General features: G+C 39.7%; 1 protein-coding gene across 6 annotated transcripts in view; it reads right to left on the bottom strand.

Moving 5' to 3' along the window:
* TPK1 (thiamin pyrophosphokinase 1) overlaps positions 1 to 19,070 on the bottom strand; it is a 463,926-nt gene that overhangs the window by 274,545 nt on the left and 170,311 nt on the right. For all 6 annotated transcript variants that reach the window (XM_072652445.1, XM_072652449.1, XM_072652446.1 and 3 more), the window contains one exon: positions 8,980 to 9,049. In XM_072652445.1, coding sequence (XP_072508546.1) covers positions 8,980 to 9,049 — 70 coding nt within the window. The remainder of the gene's footprint in view (positions 1 to 8,979; positions 9,050 to 19,070) is intronic.

Below are 19,070 nucleotides of genomic sequence, written 5' to 3'. Positions count from 1 at the left end.
TTTCATAGGAGATAATTTCAGATGTTAGAAAAGTGAAAGGTATCTTTCTTCAGAGCCCAAAACTTAGCAACAAATGCTTTATAAAAATGAATAATTACATGATAAATGTTATTACACATCGAGAAAAGAAAAAAGATTGTAAGGTACATATTACACATTCAAATGAGGTTCACTGAATGACATAACACTGATAAATGATTTCCAAGATGATGGAGAAGAATATTTATATTCCTTAGCAGTTTTTACATTGGAGTAGAGCAGGGACCAGGAAATCTTTAGCAGGAGGGCACAATTTGAGGTAGAGTTGTTCTTATTTATACAGAGAAAAGGGACACATGTTAGCAAATTCTCTTTTGCAATCTGATTTTAGGAAGCATTGATTGTCCAGGATACATGCGGCTGAATACATGGACATCTGAACTCATGACTGGTCTTTTGGGCAGCTCAGCTCTGGCATAGGCAGGTATCTAAAAGCACAGGTGACTGTACTTAAATCTGGATGGAAAGCATATATTAGGAATTTTTTCCTAATTAGCCTAAGGATGACACACATCTGGTAACCCTGCAAAATGAAGCAGTTTCTTACTTGAATATAACATACTCTTACTTTGAGTAAGACCTTGGAAGGAGCAAGTGTTATCTTACAGTAAAATATCTTGTAAAAAAAAATAAAATGAGGGCAAAGAATTCTAATTGGCAAATTAAGAGACAGCAAATGGTTACATTCTACTTTAACAAATTTCTCAATTTTTCTTGCAAAGGGTTACAAAAGTACAGTGTTTCTTTTATTCAAGAATGACTCATGACAGGGGTTGCACTTGTAACTTTGGTGTACAATAAGCAATAAATGGTCCTAATCCAACTTACACCATCCACAGATCTATACACAGAAATTCATATATTTGTAGCATCTTGAATCATGAAGTGAGTCAGAGCAGCTCTATAAGATACTAGCCTATAAAAAAGACATAAGGAACATATTAAAAAAAAAAAATCAAACCCAGTATTAGGTCCACTTTGAAATAAAAGGGACTCAAAAAAAAATCAGTGAGAGTTAACATTAAAAATTAAGATGAAAAAAATTTTCCCTCCCACAAATTATACAGCCAATCAGGACATGGCACTGCGTACACATCAGTGTTTAAATGGGTAATGTTTTTCAAATACCCTAAGATTTGTTTGCACCTGCATCTTGAAATAAAATATGATAAACTGCTGGAAATCTACTTTCAATTGTGGCAAAGTATTTTCTGAATGTGTGGTCCAATTTCCTTTCCCTTGCGCACAACTACATTTTTCATCTATGCTAAATCTCTGATTTTGAGGTGGAATTCATGCCTGAAATAGGAGGAAATACTTGGTGTGGGATCCAAAGGTAAATGATTTAATTCATTTGCAAATGCCTAAGGAAGTATCCAGAAACCATTATGAGAGGACTTTAGGTCCTTTAGGTTCCATGGCAGGTGGAACCATAGAGCTTCTTGATTCTGATATCTTGACACCTATAGTTATCATTTTTATTTATTCAGTTACTTCTTAACCAATGATGCCACGAGAAACACTTCTGATTAAGATTTTCCATATTGATTTCACCTTAAGGCTTCTTTTTTCAATTTTTCTTCTGCTATGCCCTGCTAGACCCTCATCAACATCTTGAACAGCCCTTTGCTAACAGTAGTCAACTAATAATTTTTAAATTATATACTGATAAAAATTTAATTATGATTTCTAATTAAATTGAATTACATAGAGTTGCTACTTCTCACCTACCCACCATCAGTAGGACAACTTGCTTGCCAGACTGAAGTCTGTGGCCAAGGAAAGATGTTCTCCCTGTGTGAAGCTAGCTGGCCCAAACAGGACAGAATTCACAACTTGGGCTTTGTTGTCACTACCTTCCAATCAAATGAGCCAACTGGCCCCAACATACCTTCCAATAAATGTGTAAACATTTTTCACAACGATATGCACCTGCGTTTCTATGCCCTAATTTAGAAGGCCCAGCATTAGGTCTTAGACAAAACGCAGAGAGAAGAATCCCAGGGAACAGATAAAACAGAAAAATCAAAAGAGATTCAATAAAGCCTACAATTCAGTCAAGTACATACTATCTGCAAGACTCTGTGCTAGGTATTGGGAATACAGAGACAACAAAGCAAAGAATCTCTGCTTTCAAGAAGCTTGTATGTCAACGGACAATGGTAATTGGCAGGGAGTTAACAACGGGCATCTATAGTGAAATGGAAAAATGTAAATGTAAAATCTAAAAAGAAGTTCTTTAAGGGGCAGAGTACCTGGGGGAGTAACTTGGGAGGCCTCAGACACCAGCAGCCAAAGGCAGTTGAAGCAGGTGCTGTGGAGTGCTTAGAGCTTGGTCAGTCATCAAAGATGCACAAGGACATCTACTGCAGCCCAGGCCGGTGTTCTGCCACTAGACTTTGATTACTCCAAAAGACAGAGTGATGTTGATCTAACTTTCTGCATCTGGGCCTCACCTAAATCCAATTTAGGCATTCTTTAAAAATGAAAGCTGAACAACAATAGGAACAGTACTGAAAGCTCTTTTCTAGTGGTACCTGAACACAGCCTCGAAGGAAACTAGGGATTTTAAGAATCTGAAAGAGGAGACAAAGGAGAGCATTCCAAGCACAGGGAAGAAAAGCCTGTTAAAGATCCCAGAGACAGAAGATGGAATTGTCATGGTTGAAGGATAATAAAGACACATATACAAAAAAGTCTGATGATATATGCAGTAATCAACATCCATGGTCCCTCACTTCCATAAAGTGGGTGGGAGGTATCTTTGCATATTTCTTGGTTTAATGTAATTTGGATCTTTGAATTTCAATTGTTTAATGGTGGTTGTTCTTTCCATTAACATAGTTGTAGTCACTGGGTATACTGTTTGGCTGGGTTTGCTTATTTCACTTTGCATCAGTTTAAAATAAGTCTTTTCCATGTTTCTCCATGTCCATCATGTTCATCATTTCTCGGAGCATGGTAATTTTTCATTACATTCACATACAACATTTGTTTAGAAATTCACATTTACTAGGTATCTCCTGAAGAATTTTATCTATGAAAAACTTACATCTCTTGGTGTTATGTCCCCTGTCACACTTTTTCTAAACCCTTTGAAAGAGCTGTAGCAAAATTTAGGTTACATATCAGATTGTGAATTCTTGGCTTTTCTTTCCTCTGTCGGTCACTCTAACATGGAATAGTCACATTACACGAAAATTGCGATGATTTTGATTCCAGGTAACTAGTTACTATATATTGTTTAGAATCAGGTCCAATCTAAAAACAATATTGCTGCTACTATCCAGAATGTTCTCTTCATTCTGCTCATTTCACTCTTCATTATTTCGTGCAAGTCCTTCCATGTTTCTCTACAGTTATTGAACTCATTATTTCTCATTGCACAGGAGTATTCCATCACAACCATATTGACAACATGTTCAGCCATTCCCCAATTGACATTTCTTCTTGTGCTACTTCCTCCATGTTTGAAGAATGAAATTACCATAAAGGCAAAAGAAGAATGTATTAGCTGTTTTACTTTTGATAAGTAGAGAGAGGCAGAGAGATTTCCAGAAGGTAATAATTTAAATCCCCCATCATGATTACATCATACCTCAAAGTCTCATATTCTAGTCTCAATCTCCTTATCTAATTCTTCCTGTTTTCCAGAAGGTCTGCAAGAATACTTCATTGAGGCGGAGTCAAGACGGTGGAGAAGAAAGACGCACATATACATAGCTCTGAACCCACAGCCCATAGAACATCTGTAAAAAAAAACTCCCAGCGAATTCTGGAGCAGCAGAGGCCACAGAATGGTGGAGCAGAGGAGATTTCTGTTCCAGAGAGCCCTGCAAACCTCTCGCAAAAGGTCCCTCGCGCTGCGGACACGGAGCCAAGCCCAGCCCTGCCGTGGCTGCACTGCACCGAGAGGAGCAGATCCAAGCAGGCTTCGGGGATGGAATCTCCAGCGGCCGTGTGGGTCCCTCCACCCACCCACAGGTGACAGGGGTTGGTGAGAGGGTCTCTTTGGTGGGTTGAGAGGGGAGTGGGGTGCCCCCATAACTCAGGCCCCCTCGGGAGGCAACAGCAGAGGCGGGAGCAGACCAGGGCTCCCCAAGCAGGCAGGAGCCTGGATCCATTGTTGAAGGTCTCTGCATAAACCCCCTGAGGGAACTGAGCCTGTGAGGTGGCCCTGCCCCCACCTGAGCACCTGAACTTAATCTCACACTGAATAGCAGCCCCACCCCACCCAAAGCCCTGAGGCTGGAAAGCAGCATTTGAATCTCAGACCCCAAGCACTGGCTGGGTGGATCTGGAGGCCAAGTGGGTGTGAAGAGAATATTCAGAAGTCAAGTCACTGGCTGAGAAAATGCCCAGAAAAGGGCAAAGAAATAAGACTATAGAAGGTTACTTTCTTGGTGAACAGACATTTCCTCCCTTCCTTTCTGATGAGGAAGAACAATGCTTACCATCAGGGAAAGACACAGAAGTTAAGGCTTCTGTATCCCAGCCCACTCAATGGGCTCAGGCCATGGAAGAGCTCAAAAAGGATTTTGAAAATCAAGTTAGAGAGGTGGAAGAAAAGCTGGGAAGAGAAATGAGAGACATGAAGTCAAAGCATGAACAGCAGATCAGCACCCTGCTAAAGGAGACCCAAAAAAATGTTGAAGAAAATAACACCTTGAAAACTAGCCTAACTCAATTGGCAAAAGAGGTTCAAAAAGCCAATGAGGAGAAGAATGCTTTCAAAAGCAGAATTAGCCAAATGGAAAAGGAGATTCAAAAGCTCACTGAAGAAAATAGTTCTTTCAAAATTAGAATGGAACAGACAGAGGCTAATGACTTTATGAGAAACCAAGAAATCACAAAACAAAACCAAAAGAATGAAAAAATGGAAGATAATGTGAAATATCTCACTGAAAAAACAACTGACCTGGAAAATAGATCCAGGAGAGACAATTTAAAAATTATGGGCCTACCTGAAAGCCATGATCAAAAAAAGAGCCTAGACATCATCTTTCATGAAATTATCAAGGAAAACTGCCCTAATATTCTAGAACCAGAGGGCAAAATAAATATTGAAAGAATCCACTGATCACCTCCTGAAAGAGATCCAAAAAGAGAAACTCCTAGGAACATTGTGGCCAAATTCCAGAGTTCCCTGGTCAAGGAGAAAATATTGCAAGCAGCTAGAAAGAAACAATTCAAGTACTATGGAAATACAATCAGGATAACACAAGATCTAGCATTAAGGGATCGAAGGGCATGGAATAGGATATTCCAGAAGTCAAAGGAACTAGGACTAAAACCAAGAATCACCTACCCAGCAAAACTGAATATAATACTTCAGGGGAAAAATTGGTCTTTCAATGAAATAGAGGACTTTCAAGCATTCTTGATGAAAAGACCAGAGCTGAAAAGAAAATCTGACTTTCAAACACAAGAATGAAGAGAAGCATGAAAAGGTGAACAGCAAAGAGAAGTCATAAGGGACTTACTATAAAGTTGAACTGTTTACATTCCTACATGGAAAGACAATATTTGTAACTCTTGAAACTTCTCAGTATCTAGGTACTGGGTGGGATTACACACACACACACGCATACACACGCACACACACACACGCACATGCACACACACACAAGTGCACACGCACACACACACACACACACACACACACATAGAGACAGAGTGCACAGAGTGACTTGAAGAGGATGGGATCATATCTTAAAAAAATGAAATCAAGCAGTGAGAGAGAAATATATTGGGAAGAGAAAGGGAGAAATGGAATGGGGCAAATTATCTCTCATAAAAGAGGCAAGCAAAAGACTTATTAGTGGAGGGATAAAGAGGGGAAGTGAGAGAAAAACATGAAGTTTACTCTCATCACATTCCGCTAAAGGAAGGAATAAAATGCACACTCATTTTGGTAGGAAAACCTATCTTACAATACAGGAAAGTGGGGGAGAAGGGGATAAGCAGGGTGGGGGGGGTATGATGGAAGGGAGGGCAATGGGAGGAGGGAGCAATTTGAGGTCATCACTCATGGGGAGGGATAGGATCAAAAGAGAGAATAGAAGTAATGGGGGACAGGATAGGATGGAGGGAAATATAGTTAGTCTTATACAACACGACTATTATGGAAGTCATTTGCAAAACTACACAGATATGGTCTATATTGAATTGCTTGCTTTCCAAAGGGAAGGGGTGGGGAGGGAGGGAGGAAAAGAAGTTGGAACTCAAAGTTTTAGGAACAACTGTCGAGTATTGTTCTTGCCACTAGGAAATAAGAAATACAGGTATAGGGGTATAGAAAGTTATCTGGCCCTACAGGACAAAAGAGAAGATGGGGACAAGGGCAGAGAGGGATGATAGAAGAGAGAGCAGATTGGTGATAGGGGCAATTAGAATGCTCGGTGTTTTGGGGTGGGGGGAGAGGACAAAAGGGGAGAAAATTTGGAACCCAAAATTTTGTTAAAATAAATGTTAAAAGTTACATTAAAAAAAAAAAGAATACTTCCTTGAAAATATCCATTTTCCTTCTATTGTTTATCCATATATTTACCACCATAACATCATGCTCAGGTTTCTATATTTCCTGCAATGTTCCACTTATATTTTCTTTATTTAATTACTTATCTGAAAATATCCTCCCCAAAGACAGCAAAAGACCCATCACACCAAGTTGCAATGACAACTAGAGGTTGAGTTTACTTCTCTTCATTAAGATCTTTAGTTCAATTTGGCTATTATCCATATTTGGATTTATTTATGCAAATGCATCTAAGACCATGAGTTTTGTTACTTGTTTCTCCCTTATATGTTGTGCCCTGCGAATTACTGATCATTTCTTCTATAATTCTTCCTATTCTATAGCTGATATTCTCTCTGTGTGTATGTGTAGGTATGAGAGAGATTTAAGGTTCAAATACAGAGAGATAAAATTTTAAAAGTTCTGTTCAGAAACCTGATGAGAAGAAGAGAGAAAAATAGGGAGAGAGAGGGAGAAGGGGAGAGGGAAAGGGGGAGGGAGGGAGAGAGAGAGGGAGGGGGAGAGAGAGAGAGAGGAAGGGAGGGAGAGAGAGAGAGAGAGTGTTAAATGTTTACTTTTTTTTTTTTTTTAACTCTTCTGGGACTCCATCACATCAAAAGCTATTATTTTGCTGTTTTTTAGGCAGTGGCCCCCAAATCCAAAATCTGTTATTATACAATGAGAAAACTAAGATTGATCCAGTATAAATTTCTTGTTAAACCGAATTACATGAATTGATACTGTCCTGTAACTGCTTAAGTTATGGTTCTTTTGTCTCTGAACTTAGTTCTGAATCCAGCTGGCCTGTAATGGAGTAATTCAAAAAATACAGTCCTTATGCTAATCACTGATTAATTCTGGCTTGAATTCTGCGAACCTTGGGGAAGGTATTTCAACACAAAGAGAGTGCGACCTGATCCCCCCCAAACCACCCTACAGGGATGCCTAGTTTGCTCTCCACAAGTCCAGGCCCATGGGCTCAAACAAGGAGCATGAGAGAAGGAGGGCCACTGCTTGGCCCCATTACAAAACTTCCAACCAGTCATGTCGTTCCCTGCACCTCAGTTGGGTAACCAATCATGTTGCCCTTAATTCTGTGATGTCACCTACCCTGTTCTGTTCTTTGTTCTTTACTCTCCAAAACCTACCAGCCCAAAGACAGTCTATTAACTCACTTATTGACAGGCAGAGTGCCCACTAATAAATGTTGTGTTGCTCTGAGATCTGCCTCAGTTTACTCTTTGGTGAAATCTCAACTGCAATATCATGTTTTAACCAACTATTCACTTCACAGAAAGTCAGCTCACAAATACTACATTCTGATTTATCACTTTATATATTTCCAGTCTATAAGTTGAATTTGAATTATTTTTAAAAACTGACAATGTACATAGTTACTGAGAAGTAACACTCAATGTGCATCTAGACAATAGACATTTATGCAAAATCTTAGAAAATTTTGGTAAAAGTATTATCTGAATAAAAAGTGGCCATTTCACAGCATCCCAATATCCATACTCCAACATTCACATATACAGTCAAACTATTTTGCCTACAAATATGAAGATTCAATCTTCATTGAACTGCTTTATCTTCTGGAAGGTGGTAATATTTCTCCAATAGCAAATATGGTAGAAATGGAATTGCATTTAATAGTAAGTCAGCTTATAACTAGAACATAAATGAATGTGTGCCTGTCAAGGGTTAGACCACAAATACGTTAGCAATGAGTTGCATTTAAAAGCAATTCCTGTCCTTCCCACTCCCTCTAATTCTTTCAACTAAAAATAGTGCACCATGCAAAGATTGAGGAAACCAGAGGGTGTATACAGCAAATCATTAAGGGATGAACTATTTGTCCCCTAAAAGATATACGAGTGCATAACTCAGAAGTAATTAAGTCAAAGTAAATTATACTGGGCTTTCCTCAGCAGTAGTATAAAAATGTCACATCTTCAAATAGCAAAATATGTATTTCATTTACAAGTGTTCATTTTTAATTCATTTTAACTGCATTAATAACATCTCAAACCTCCATCTGGAGATTTAATTTAGAGAATCATAGAAACTTGGAATTGGAACAGACCTTAGAGGTCATCTGGTCCAACATCCAACCTGGTACAGAAATTCGTGGAGAGTTATAGCATAATCTTTAAAAGTATTAATGCATGAAAACACATGTTTTATGAGGTTAAGGCAAAAAAAAAAAAGGAAAATATTAACAGGCTCTTCTTATTACAGGTAGCTGATAAATAGAAGAGAGTAAAGGAATAAAAATGACCAGTTCACCACAATGCTCAAGATTGTTTTTGAGACAGCTGATTTCCTCATAGTAAGTAAAGGAGGGTATTGGGGGTCATAAGAAAGGCAAATATACTGATAAAGGTATAAGAAATCCTGAATACTCTAAAAAGTCAACATACCTCTCCCGATCTTCTTCAGTGACATCATACAAATGGTTAGCACCTCCATCAGCACAGGCTTTTAGAAGAGCTTAAAATAAAGAAAATATATTATTTCAACATTGGAACATTAAAAATAACTAAACACACACACACACACACACACACACACACACACACACACACTCCACAATAACTTTGTATCAAATATAACCCAGCTAAGTGATCTAAGAAATGCAATCATAATTCGCAGTCCTCTCTCGCTGATGTTTTTTTTTCCTCTTTATCTAGATGGTTGAATCTGATGATCTCAAAAATTCCCTTTCATTTCAAAAGATAATAACATATTGGGTTACACCCAAATATGGTGGCAAAAAGTACGAGAGACAGAATGAAAAAAATGTCATTCTCTACAATGAACCTAAAAATAAGAATTAGAAATAGAACAAATTAGCAGTACAAGTCATCTCAGAAAATAACTGACCTCAATAGGAAATTTTTAAAGTCTATTAAGATTTTGGTAAGTCTCAAATCTCAAAGTGCCTAAGGCATCCTACCTAAAATCCTTTCTGAAAGTCACCATTTAAAAATGTAGACTATAAAATCAGATTACATAGGCAAAATCTACATATTTGATGTTTCCTGCACACTGCACTGAATCTCCTCCATGAATGCATTGACACAGGTTGCTCATGCCTTGAATGTATTCCCTCATTATCTCTGCCTCAAGGGTCAGTTCAAGGTCATATCCTACAAGAGGTCTATCTTGATCCCTCCAGATGATGCCCTTATCATCCCTCCAGTAACTTATTTACTTATCTGTGTAAGTGTTTTTCCTTCCTCCTCCCTACAAGTATTATGTATTGTCCTTGAGCGAAGGCATCATTTCATTTTTATCTCTGTAACCCCAGTAACATGCATATGAAAAAAATAATTTTGAATGAATGAATGAAAGAAATGAATGATGAATTTACTCCTATGGAAGCAATGCTGTCATTATGAAAGTTTCTGGTAGATAAAAAAATGAAGCAGTAACATTAGAAAATGATGAATTTCTGCGTTTACTCAATACCACCCAAAAGAGTATGCCACCATACCTGTAGAGAGAAGAATTCCTATCATGATACATATGTACTCTATTATGAAAAAAAGGAGAGTTCATCATCTGCATAAAGTACCTCACCTCACAATTTACCAGTGATAATAATAATATGTATAGAGTATTTTAATGTTTACAGAATAGCTAGTATTTTATTTTGTCCTGACAACAAGCAGATCAGGAAGCTTGAACTGAAAGGTGTTAAGAGTGACTTGCCCATAGTAATAAAACTTTAGTGAACCTCAGTTGCATTCCATAGACAGGGTTAGATTTAGAAGTCTCAGAGGGGCTCGGGACTTCATTTCTTAGACACAGAATATGACTTCTTAGCTGCCTTACCATTCTAAACTAGTGATTCTTATTGAGTTCCTATTTTATCCCCCTATTTTATTCAAATCTTTTCCTCCATTCTCAAGCAACACCAAACACTGAAAGGAAACAACTTTAGCCTTTTACTTCACATAAAGGAGTTCCTCTTTTTTCTCTTCTCCTTTCTGTTTTTCTCAGGATCATCCATTATTCCCTCTTCTTCCTTTTGCATGACTTAAGGAAGAAATATCTCTATAGCTTGATAAAATCAATTTCTAGTTCTCATCTCTCCCTACTTCCTTCTGGACTTGGCTGTAGCCATCAGCCACTTTCATTGTCCATTTGGTCTAATCAACTACTGGTTTTTTCCACATCAGCCTATAAAAATATCTATCCTATTTCTCAAAAAAAAAAAAAACAAAAAAACCTGATCTCCTATCCTTGACCCACAGTCATCAAATGACAGTTATTCCCCTCCAAAGAGGTCAAGAGAATTGCAGGACACTTTCTGCCTCTCAGCAGAAAGGAAATGGTCTAGAAGCAGCTAGGTATCACAGTGAATGGAGTATTAGTCTGGATCAGAGTTCAAATCTGTCCCAGGACATTTAATCTTTATATGACCCCCTAGGCAAGTCAATTGACCTCTCTCTGCCTTAGTTTCCTCAGCTTTCAAATGGGGATAATAATAATCCCTACCCCAAGACTTGTCTTGAGTATCCAATGAAAGAATATTTGTAAGGCAATAAATACAGTGCCAGGGACATAGTAAATAGATGCTAAATGTTTGTTTCCTTCCCCACACACATCCTTCCCCCCAGCTCAGTACTACGCTCTACAATCAATCCTGTTAAAAAGAAACAAGAGCCATTAATTTATACAAAAGAATCCTTGTGGTGGCATACTTAGTTCAACATGTAATGTTATCTATGTTTTACTGTATTTATATACATTTTAATCATGTTCCCAGAGCACTCTGGAATGTTGCACCACAGGTGGCACAGGTGTTTGACACCTCTAGTCTAAGTATTTGCTTCCATCTCATCTGTTCTCTCCTATGGACTCACAAAAACCTGAGGAATCCTTCACAAGCTTTAACACCTCAAATGAAAGGGCTGCACTGGATTTCCTGTGAGATCTTCTCTATCTCTAAGGATTTGATATGATGCTCAGATTTAAAATGGTTCAAATAGCCCATTCATTCCCTCTGCGGAAGAAAGGCCCAAGGTAAATAAAAGACCACTTGCCTTTTTATGAATGAGATATTCTGACTTCATGTTCATTCAAACAATGTCATAGCTTAATCAGGATCAATGTCCTAGGAATCAGGGGCCCATGTTCCACTAACTAGTAGCATGGCCATAAGCAAGTCATTTCCACCTAACTGTGCCTCAGTTTCTGCATTTTGTAAAAAGTATTTGGGCTCATGGGCCTACCTAGTTTTAACCTCTAATGATCCTAGGTCAGAGAATCACAGACTAACAGCTGGAAGTGATGGGGTTCAGACTCTGGGAACTTCCTTGAATTGTCCTTGAATCTCCCCACTTACCCTGACCTTCCATACTCAAATCTGTGGCCACTGTTACCTCTTGATTGCCCCACCTGCTTCCCTTCCATTGTCTGATATCTCCTGATTGCCTCCAGTTGTCCCCAACTCTCCTGAATTCCCTCTTTGGATTTCTCCTGAAGACCCTCCCTAAACCCCTCCTCCCCATCACCCTGGACTACCAGACCACCTCCCCAGATCCCTCCTATAGTTTTTTCTCTATTTAGTTCCATCTCACCTCCATGAAGGGGCTCAGATGCAATCCAGCTCAGACTCTGTCTAGCAGAGATTCTATCTGGCCAGTTTGTGAATACAAGTGTTACAAATGCTTAGGTTCCTTAATTGCCAACCCAAGATGGTGAATCTTTAATAAACTTTGTTTTCTTTGGCTTTAAGAAGGCGTGAGTCGAATTCATTCAAGCACGACCCGGACTGTTGGTATTTTGGGGTCCCCAACCCCCAAACCTCATCAGAAGGACATTAGAGTCCCTTTAAGACACTGAGGCATAGATAGTTTAGTAAACTGCCAGGGATCACATAGATAGTAAGTTTCTGAGATGGGATATAAATCCAGAACTTTCTGGCTTCAAATCCAGCATCCTATCCGCTACTCTGTCTGTCACATCTTTTAGCAACATGCAGGAAAGAGTGTTTTTTGTTTGTTTGTTTTTAACAGCCACACAGAATTGTAATTAATGAATGAGTAACTAGTCTATGCCCCAGAGAATCCTGATTACCATCTCAGAGAGCATCAATTGGTTAAATCTGAGCTGTGTCTGTGTTTGTCTTTCGTTTTCAAAGAAGACTATGCCAGTGCAGAAATAATGACATGACTTGCATTTGACTGTTTTGAGGGAGTGAGGGCTGTGCAAGGTCACCAGCCTCACTTCCCCTCATGGACCATCTGGATCCAGTGACCAGATATTCATCAAGATGACTGGAGAAGGCCCAGGATACAGTGGGAGGCCTTGGTCTATTGAGGTACTCACTTAGAGTGAGGTAATGCCCATTCAGTGAATAGGCCTCTTTAAGAAGTAAATAGGGAGGGCTACCTGAACAGATAGAGCCAGCCAGACACTGAGGGACAGAAGGACTGCCAGGCTGAGAACCAAAACTGAAAGCTGGAGCCAGTAGCCTGAGATGCAGTAGCCACCAGAGTTCAGGAGCCAGGTCAGCCGTGGCATAGGCCTATTTCATTTCCCCAGAGGCCCATGGCGAACAGCCCTGGCCTGGACCTATGCTGAACTATTAAACCCCTAGCCTACCTTGGCCTAGAATACTGGCTACACTGGGTATGAAAACACTACTACCCCTTCCACGGCACCACCAGCCAGTGGGGCCCTGTCCCAGGGTACAGTCACTGCCATCATCACTGTATTCTCAGTCCTCGGTATCCTCCTCTTGGTAGTGGCACTGGTCCTGCTGGGCCGGAAGCTTTGTGAGAAATGCCAGACAGAGGACACCTACCAGCTGAGCAGTGAAGAGCAGGTGGGTGCCTGGGCTCCACCATCCCCCCCCCCCCCCCCCCCCCCCCCCCGCCGAAGCTTCCCCCTGAAGAGCAGCTCATCTGAGCACTGCATCTTCCTCTTCCTGCATGTAACCTCATAACCCCATTTCTGGTTTTGGACCTGCCTGACAGTGGGCACTCAACTACTTTGAGAATTCCCTTCAGGGACCATCTGGAGGATGGTCAGGAGGACCATCAGATGCTAGGGGCTGGCAGGGAGTGGGCAGGGGGATGCTGACTAATCTGCTGGTGCTGGCCACCTTCACTGTACCACCAGACCTGCTTCAGACTTCTGCCTCTGGTCTGTGGACTTTGGTCTGGGACCGGAGGCTGCTATTTCTGCTTTTCCTGATGCAAACTATGGTGGCCACCTGACCCTCTCCCCTGATGGCCTGCTCCTGCCTTCCAACCCTGGACTCCTTACCTCTCAGTTGTCCCATGCAGCTGAGGCAGCCCCAGGTCCCCAGAACTCAAAGAACAAGGCATGGGGCTGGGTGTCTTGCTGAGGTTAGGGTGGGTACAAAAGGTATGGGCCCCCTTCCCCTTTGTGGGGAGGGGCAGAGACTTTGGTGGGCACTGAAAGGAAACCATTTGATTAACATTCTACCAGTACCCCTTCCCCCCCTCCCTCCCCACCCCCCAGCCACTTAACTCTCTACAGACTAATCTTCCCCTCTGGGTGAATAATAACAGATATTTGAACTGAAAGGAAGGTGCTTGGAAAGTCTTCCACCCCCTTCTGAAAAACCTCCCCCACCTCCTTTCTCTGAAACTTGCTTCTCTCCCTGGTCCCTTCTTTTTTCCTCTCCCTTTCCATGGCTACTACCTCCAGCTCCCTAGACCAGTCCCTGGGAGGGGCTGCTTGATTTGTATTTTTATAAAGATGGTCATAAGGTCAAAAAAAAAAAAAAAAGGAAACAGGGAATGGCCTATTTAATAAGCAAAAGAAAAAAATAAGTAGATCCAGCTGGGAGGGAAAGAGCAACAATTACTACTGATAATCACTCTGAAGCTAGGAGGGTCCCCAAAAGAGGCATTAAGTAGGGTTTGGGCACAGACCTACTGTGCAATGTATGGGCTTCAAAGTGCACTGCATTTAAGGTTTTGGCAAAGGAAGGAGGGAAGGAGGGAGGGAGGAAGGAATCTGGCCCCAAGTTAACTGGGCATCCTCTAGCCATCCAAATCTACCTTCCTTTGCAGAGGAAAAGGAAGGGGAGGTGGGGAGGGGGAGGGAGAACAACACAGAGGGAAGCAGATGAGCTGAGTTACCCAGTTGACTGAGTCCCCATTGAGGCAGGTTGGTCTATTCACAGGTCTGTGCTCCTCCTTGTCTTCAAAGAAGACCATGACATCAGAGAAATTGGCCCAGGAGTGAAAGTGAGGCTGGTGACCTTGCACAGCCCTCCCTCACTCAAAACAAAGTCATGGTTAAGTTTGAGCTACTCAAAATACAAAAGCTCATCCATAAAAAGATCTCCTGTCAAGTCAACTTAACTCCATGGGTTAATTTAACTTCAGTTATACATCAAACACTCAAACCATCAACATCAAACCACAAAGAACTGTGCTTTCTTAACGGTAGTTGGCTGGCTTCAGAACCCTGCCACATTTGGATAATATATTAAAGGCAAGTTGCCTGATGATAATAAAATTTGCGATGCTATCTTTACATGCATGACATAAGTAACCTGTATCTGCCTAAGTCACCTTCAGGACCTGTCCACATCCAACAGCTGGAGAACTGAATCCAGTACATATATATACTGAAGTAAAGGCCAAAGCTTTTCCTGATGTGTGTATGTGTGTGTACATGCGTGTGTGCACAAGCTTTCAAAGTCCCTTTGGGTTTTTTTTGTTACAATAGTTAAATTAAGGTTAGGTGACAAATGGGGTGCTTTTTTGTGCTTCTGCTACTGCTGCTCAAAAGGACTATGCTTGCTCTTTTTAGTGGAATGAAAATCAAGTGGAAAACTTTCAGCTGCATCTAAGAAGGGCTTAAGATAATTGGTAGAAGGAAAAGACTTTATCATCTGACTCTCAAAAAAAAAAACAAAACTGGCCACCCTACAATGAAACTTTAAGTTTCCACATGCTAGGAATGTCCAGTGGCAAAAGAAAAATCACAATATTTAAATATGATCTAATACCACTATAAGGAATATAGACTGTATTATACAAAATTTATATTACATGATATATTGTATGATATAATATATAAATGTGTAATTGCACATTATACATAAATATAATGCCATTAAAAATAATGGCCATATTGACTGCTCTGTCTCCAGAGTAGCTCAACATCAAAAGCTGAAATGTACAAAAAATTTTGTACCAAAAATGCTGTGCAGAATACTTCATCTGAGAATCATCCAGTTCTGTGTCGGTAGTGTGTTGGTTACGTAGCTGATAAGAAAGGTAGCTCTACTGAAAAAATTTCCAAGTCTCATGAAAGCCTGTGTTAGGTATACTATAAATGGCCTTAAATTGTGAGCTAGCCCCCAAGAAACCAATGGTGACACTGCACAAGAGGAATGGAAGCAGTAGGATACATTGGGCATTCACCACTGCCTCCACCTTCACAGAGTCTATGGAAACCAGCACTGGGAAAAGGTCTGATGTTGGTGATCTTATTAATTCAATTTCCCCCGAACCAATGACTAAAAGACATATTACAAGGTTGAAGTTCTGTATTTTAAAGTGTGGATGCTGTACCTGAGGCTATTCCTAGAGTATTCTAAGATTCTTTCCTTGATTACATTTTTGTGGGGAGTATCTTCTTTTGAGCTAAAGACTGCATGTTTGTCTTTATATTCCTAAAAGAGTACAGACATTCTCACTAATCTGTGTTCATCTTTGCCAAGAAGGAATTGGAAGACTGGGATGATGAGAGGCCCCATGGTATTAATGTGGCCTAGCATCAAAGCCTATCAACCAAGTTCTTATATGAGTGTGATTTTCAGGTTTCCCCTAGCTATGCTAGAGATAAACACCGACCCTATAAAACTACTTGCTAAAAAGATGGGAACCAAGACCAATAATCACTGGCAAACATTTATTAAGTGCCTACAGTATTACATTAAGTATGTATGCTATGTAATCAGTGGGATACAATGTTTAGGTAAGTGAACAATCTAATAGTGAGGTAAGGTAAAATACTGTGAGGTAGCTATGAGTCATGCTTTGTGAATGCTAAAGAGTTGGGAAGCTTAGGGGGTCAGAAAAAAAGGTCATTATCTATATTAAGGATCTAGTAATGATTCACGAAAGAGGGTAGCCTTTGAGTGGGGCTTTAGCATATGACTGAGATAGAAATAGTTAAAGAGAGGAAGAGAGGGAGGAAATTCCAGGCACAGTAAATAACACAAACAAAAGATTAATTTTGTTTGTTGTGTGAAGGAGAGTAGCTTGAAAGATGATGGTGGAGTCAAATGGTGTAGGCTTCCCTTTGTATACTGTGTTCTAGCTCACAAATAAACCTTCAGTGGTGATCGCATCAATACCGGGAGTTAGGCAAGGTTGGTATCATCTTCGCTTTTGGGAATGAGCAGGCAATGCATCAAAGAAGGTAGAGCTAGGGGTAACACACCGATCACCAGTTTATTAGTAGGCCAATATTCTTTGCACGAAACTGTGCTAACAACAGGCAGTTATCTAAGATAATAAATTTTAGAAAAGCTGCAAAAATATTTTGAAAGAGGCTCACAGTGAAATCTATTCTGGTGAAATCAAAGGTATAATTAAAATACATAGCCTCCAAATCTGGATAATACAGACAGATCATTGTTATTTCTTCGAAGCTGCTTTTATTCTCAAAATGCAGTTTAAATAGATAAACATCCCAGCCAGTTTACCAAGAAAAAATGCTTAACTTACACACAATAACACTTTCAACACTTATCCTTTAAAAAAAACATTAAAGGACTTGAAATAGTCACTATGAAACATATCAGTTTTGCTCATTCTATCCAAAATTGTTTATAGAAAAAATGTGGCATGGTGGACATAGTGGCAGACTCCAGGTCATGAAGTTCCTACCCATAACACTTACTAGATGTGTGACTACCATTTCCTCATCTGAAGGAATGTGGCTACCTCACAGGATCAATGGGAGATTCTAAAGAAAAAATGCAAGAAATTAAAGCTATCCATAGTCATATGAAAAAATGCTCTAAATCACTATTGACTAGAGAGATGCAAATCAAAACAACTGAGGTACCATGTCACACCTGTCAGATTGGCTAACATGACAAAACAGGAAGATGATAAATGTTGGAGAATAAGTGGGAGAGTTGGAACACTAATTCACTGTTGGTGGAGCTGTGAGCTAATCCAACCATTCCAGAGAGCAATTTGGAACTATGCCCAAAGGGTTACAAAAATGTGTATACCCTTTGACCCAGCAATATCACTTCTAGGACTGCATCCTCAAGAGATCATAAAAATGGGAAAGGGTCCCACATCTACAAAAATATTTATAGCAATTCTCTTTGTGATGACTAAGAACTGGAAATCAAGGGGATGCCCATCAATTGGAGAATGGCTGAACAAGTTCTGGTATATGAATGTGATGAAATAATACTGTGCTATAAGAAATGACGAACATTTCTTTAGAGAGACTTCAGAGGCCTGGAAAGACTTACATGAACTAAAGCTTAGTGAAAGGAGCAGAACCAGGAGAACTTTGTACTTTGTATAACAACCACAGTGTACAAGGAATTTTGCTGGTAGACTTACTTCATCCTTCGTAACAAAGTAAGTACCTAAAAAATTCCCAGTGGACCTTTGAGGCAAAACACCTTCCACATCCAGAGAAAGAACTATGGAATTGGATCACAGAATGAAGCAGACCATTTTACTTTTGTATTATGTTTTCTTTTGATTTGTTTTATGGTTTCTCCCATTCATTTTAATTCTTCTATTCAACATGACTAAGGTGAAAAAGTATTTAATAGGAACGTATGTGTAGAACCCATGTAAGGTAGCACTCTGTCTAGGGCAGGAAGTGGCTAGGGAGGGGAAATAATCTAAGATATATAGAAGTGATTGTAGAACAATGAAACAAATAAAATAATTTTTAAAAATGAATGTATATCAACTTACAAACATCAGATATAATAATTTATGAAAAAAGAGGAAGAAAACATCATAAAACACATTGAATAAATAGGGTGGATTGGTATGGCTGCAGAATTCTTTATTAATTTTTAAAACTCTGGTGCTCTGAACTTCAACGTAAGGTCTTACACTCAAAATAATTTTGTATGATTATAAAACAAGACAGCATAAAATATCGGTTTTGCCTCTGGTGAGTTGTACTTAAATGGGGAGGTGAAATGTGTTTGCCAATTTCAAATGTTTCATGCTTGTGTAAGTCCACAAGAATTTCAAAACTAAAATCTGTCAAGCAAATAGTCTCCAAAATGTTATGTGGGATACAGCAACAGTGGTGGTTTTTTTAAGGACTATTAAATTTTGAAAAATGACTACTGTTCATGCAGCATGAAAATGCTGGTGGCATACCTAATTTCAAAAATGAATAAAAATACTCTGCTGGTCATGGAACTGAGCGAAATGGCAGGGACCATAGCAGAGGCTACTTTCGTGCTGAATCCTTAGATTTTTTTGGATGTACCATTATGCATCAGAATCAA

The sequence above is a fragment of the Notamacropus eugenii genome, chromosome 3 (genome assembly GCF_028372415.1).
Source record: "Notamacropus eugenii isolate mMacEug1 chromosome 3, mMacEug1.pri_v2, whole genome shotgun sequence".
Taxonomy (NCBI): Eukaryota; Metazoa; Chordata; class Mammalia; order Diprotodontia; family Macropodidae; genus Notamacropus; species Notamacropus eugenii.
The sequence above is the reverse complement of the archived record's forward strand: the minus strand, read 5'-3'. Positions and strand labels throughout refer to the sequence as shown.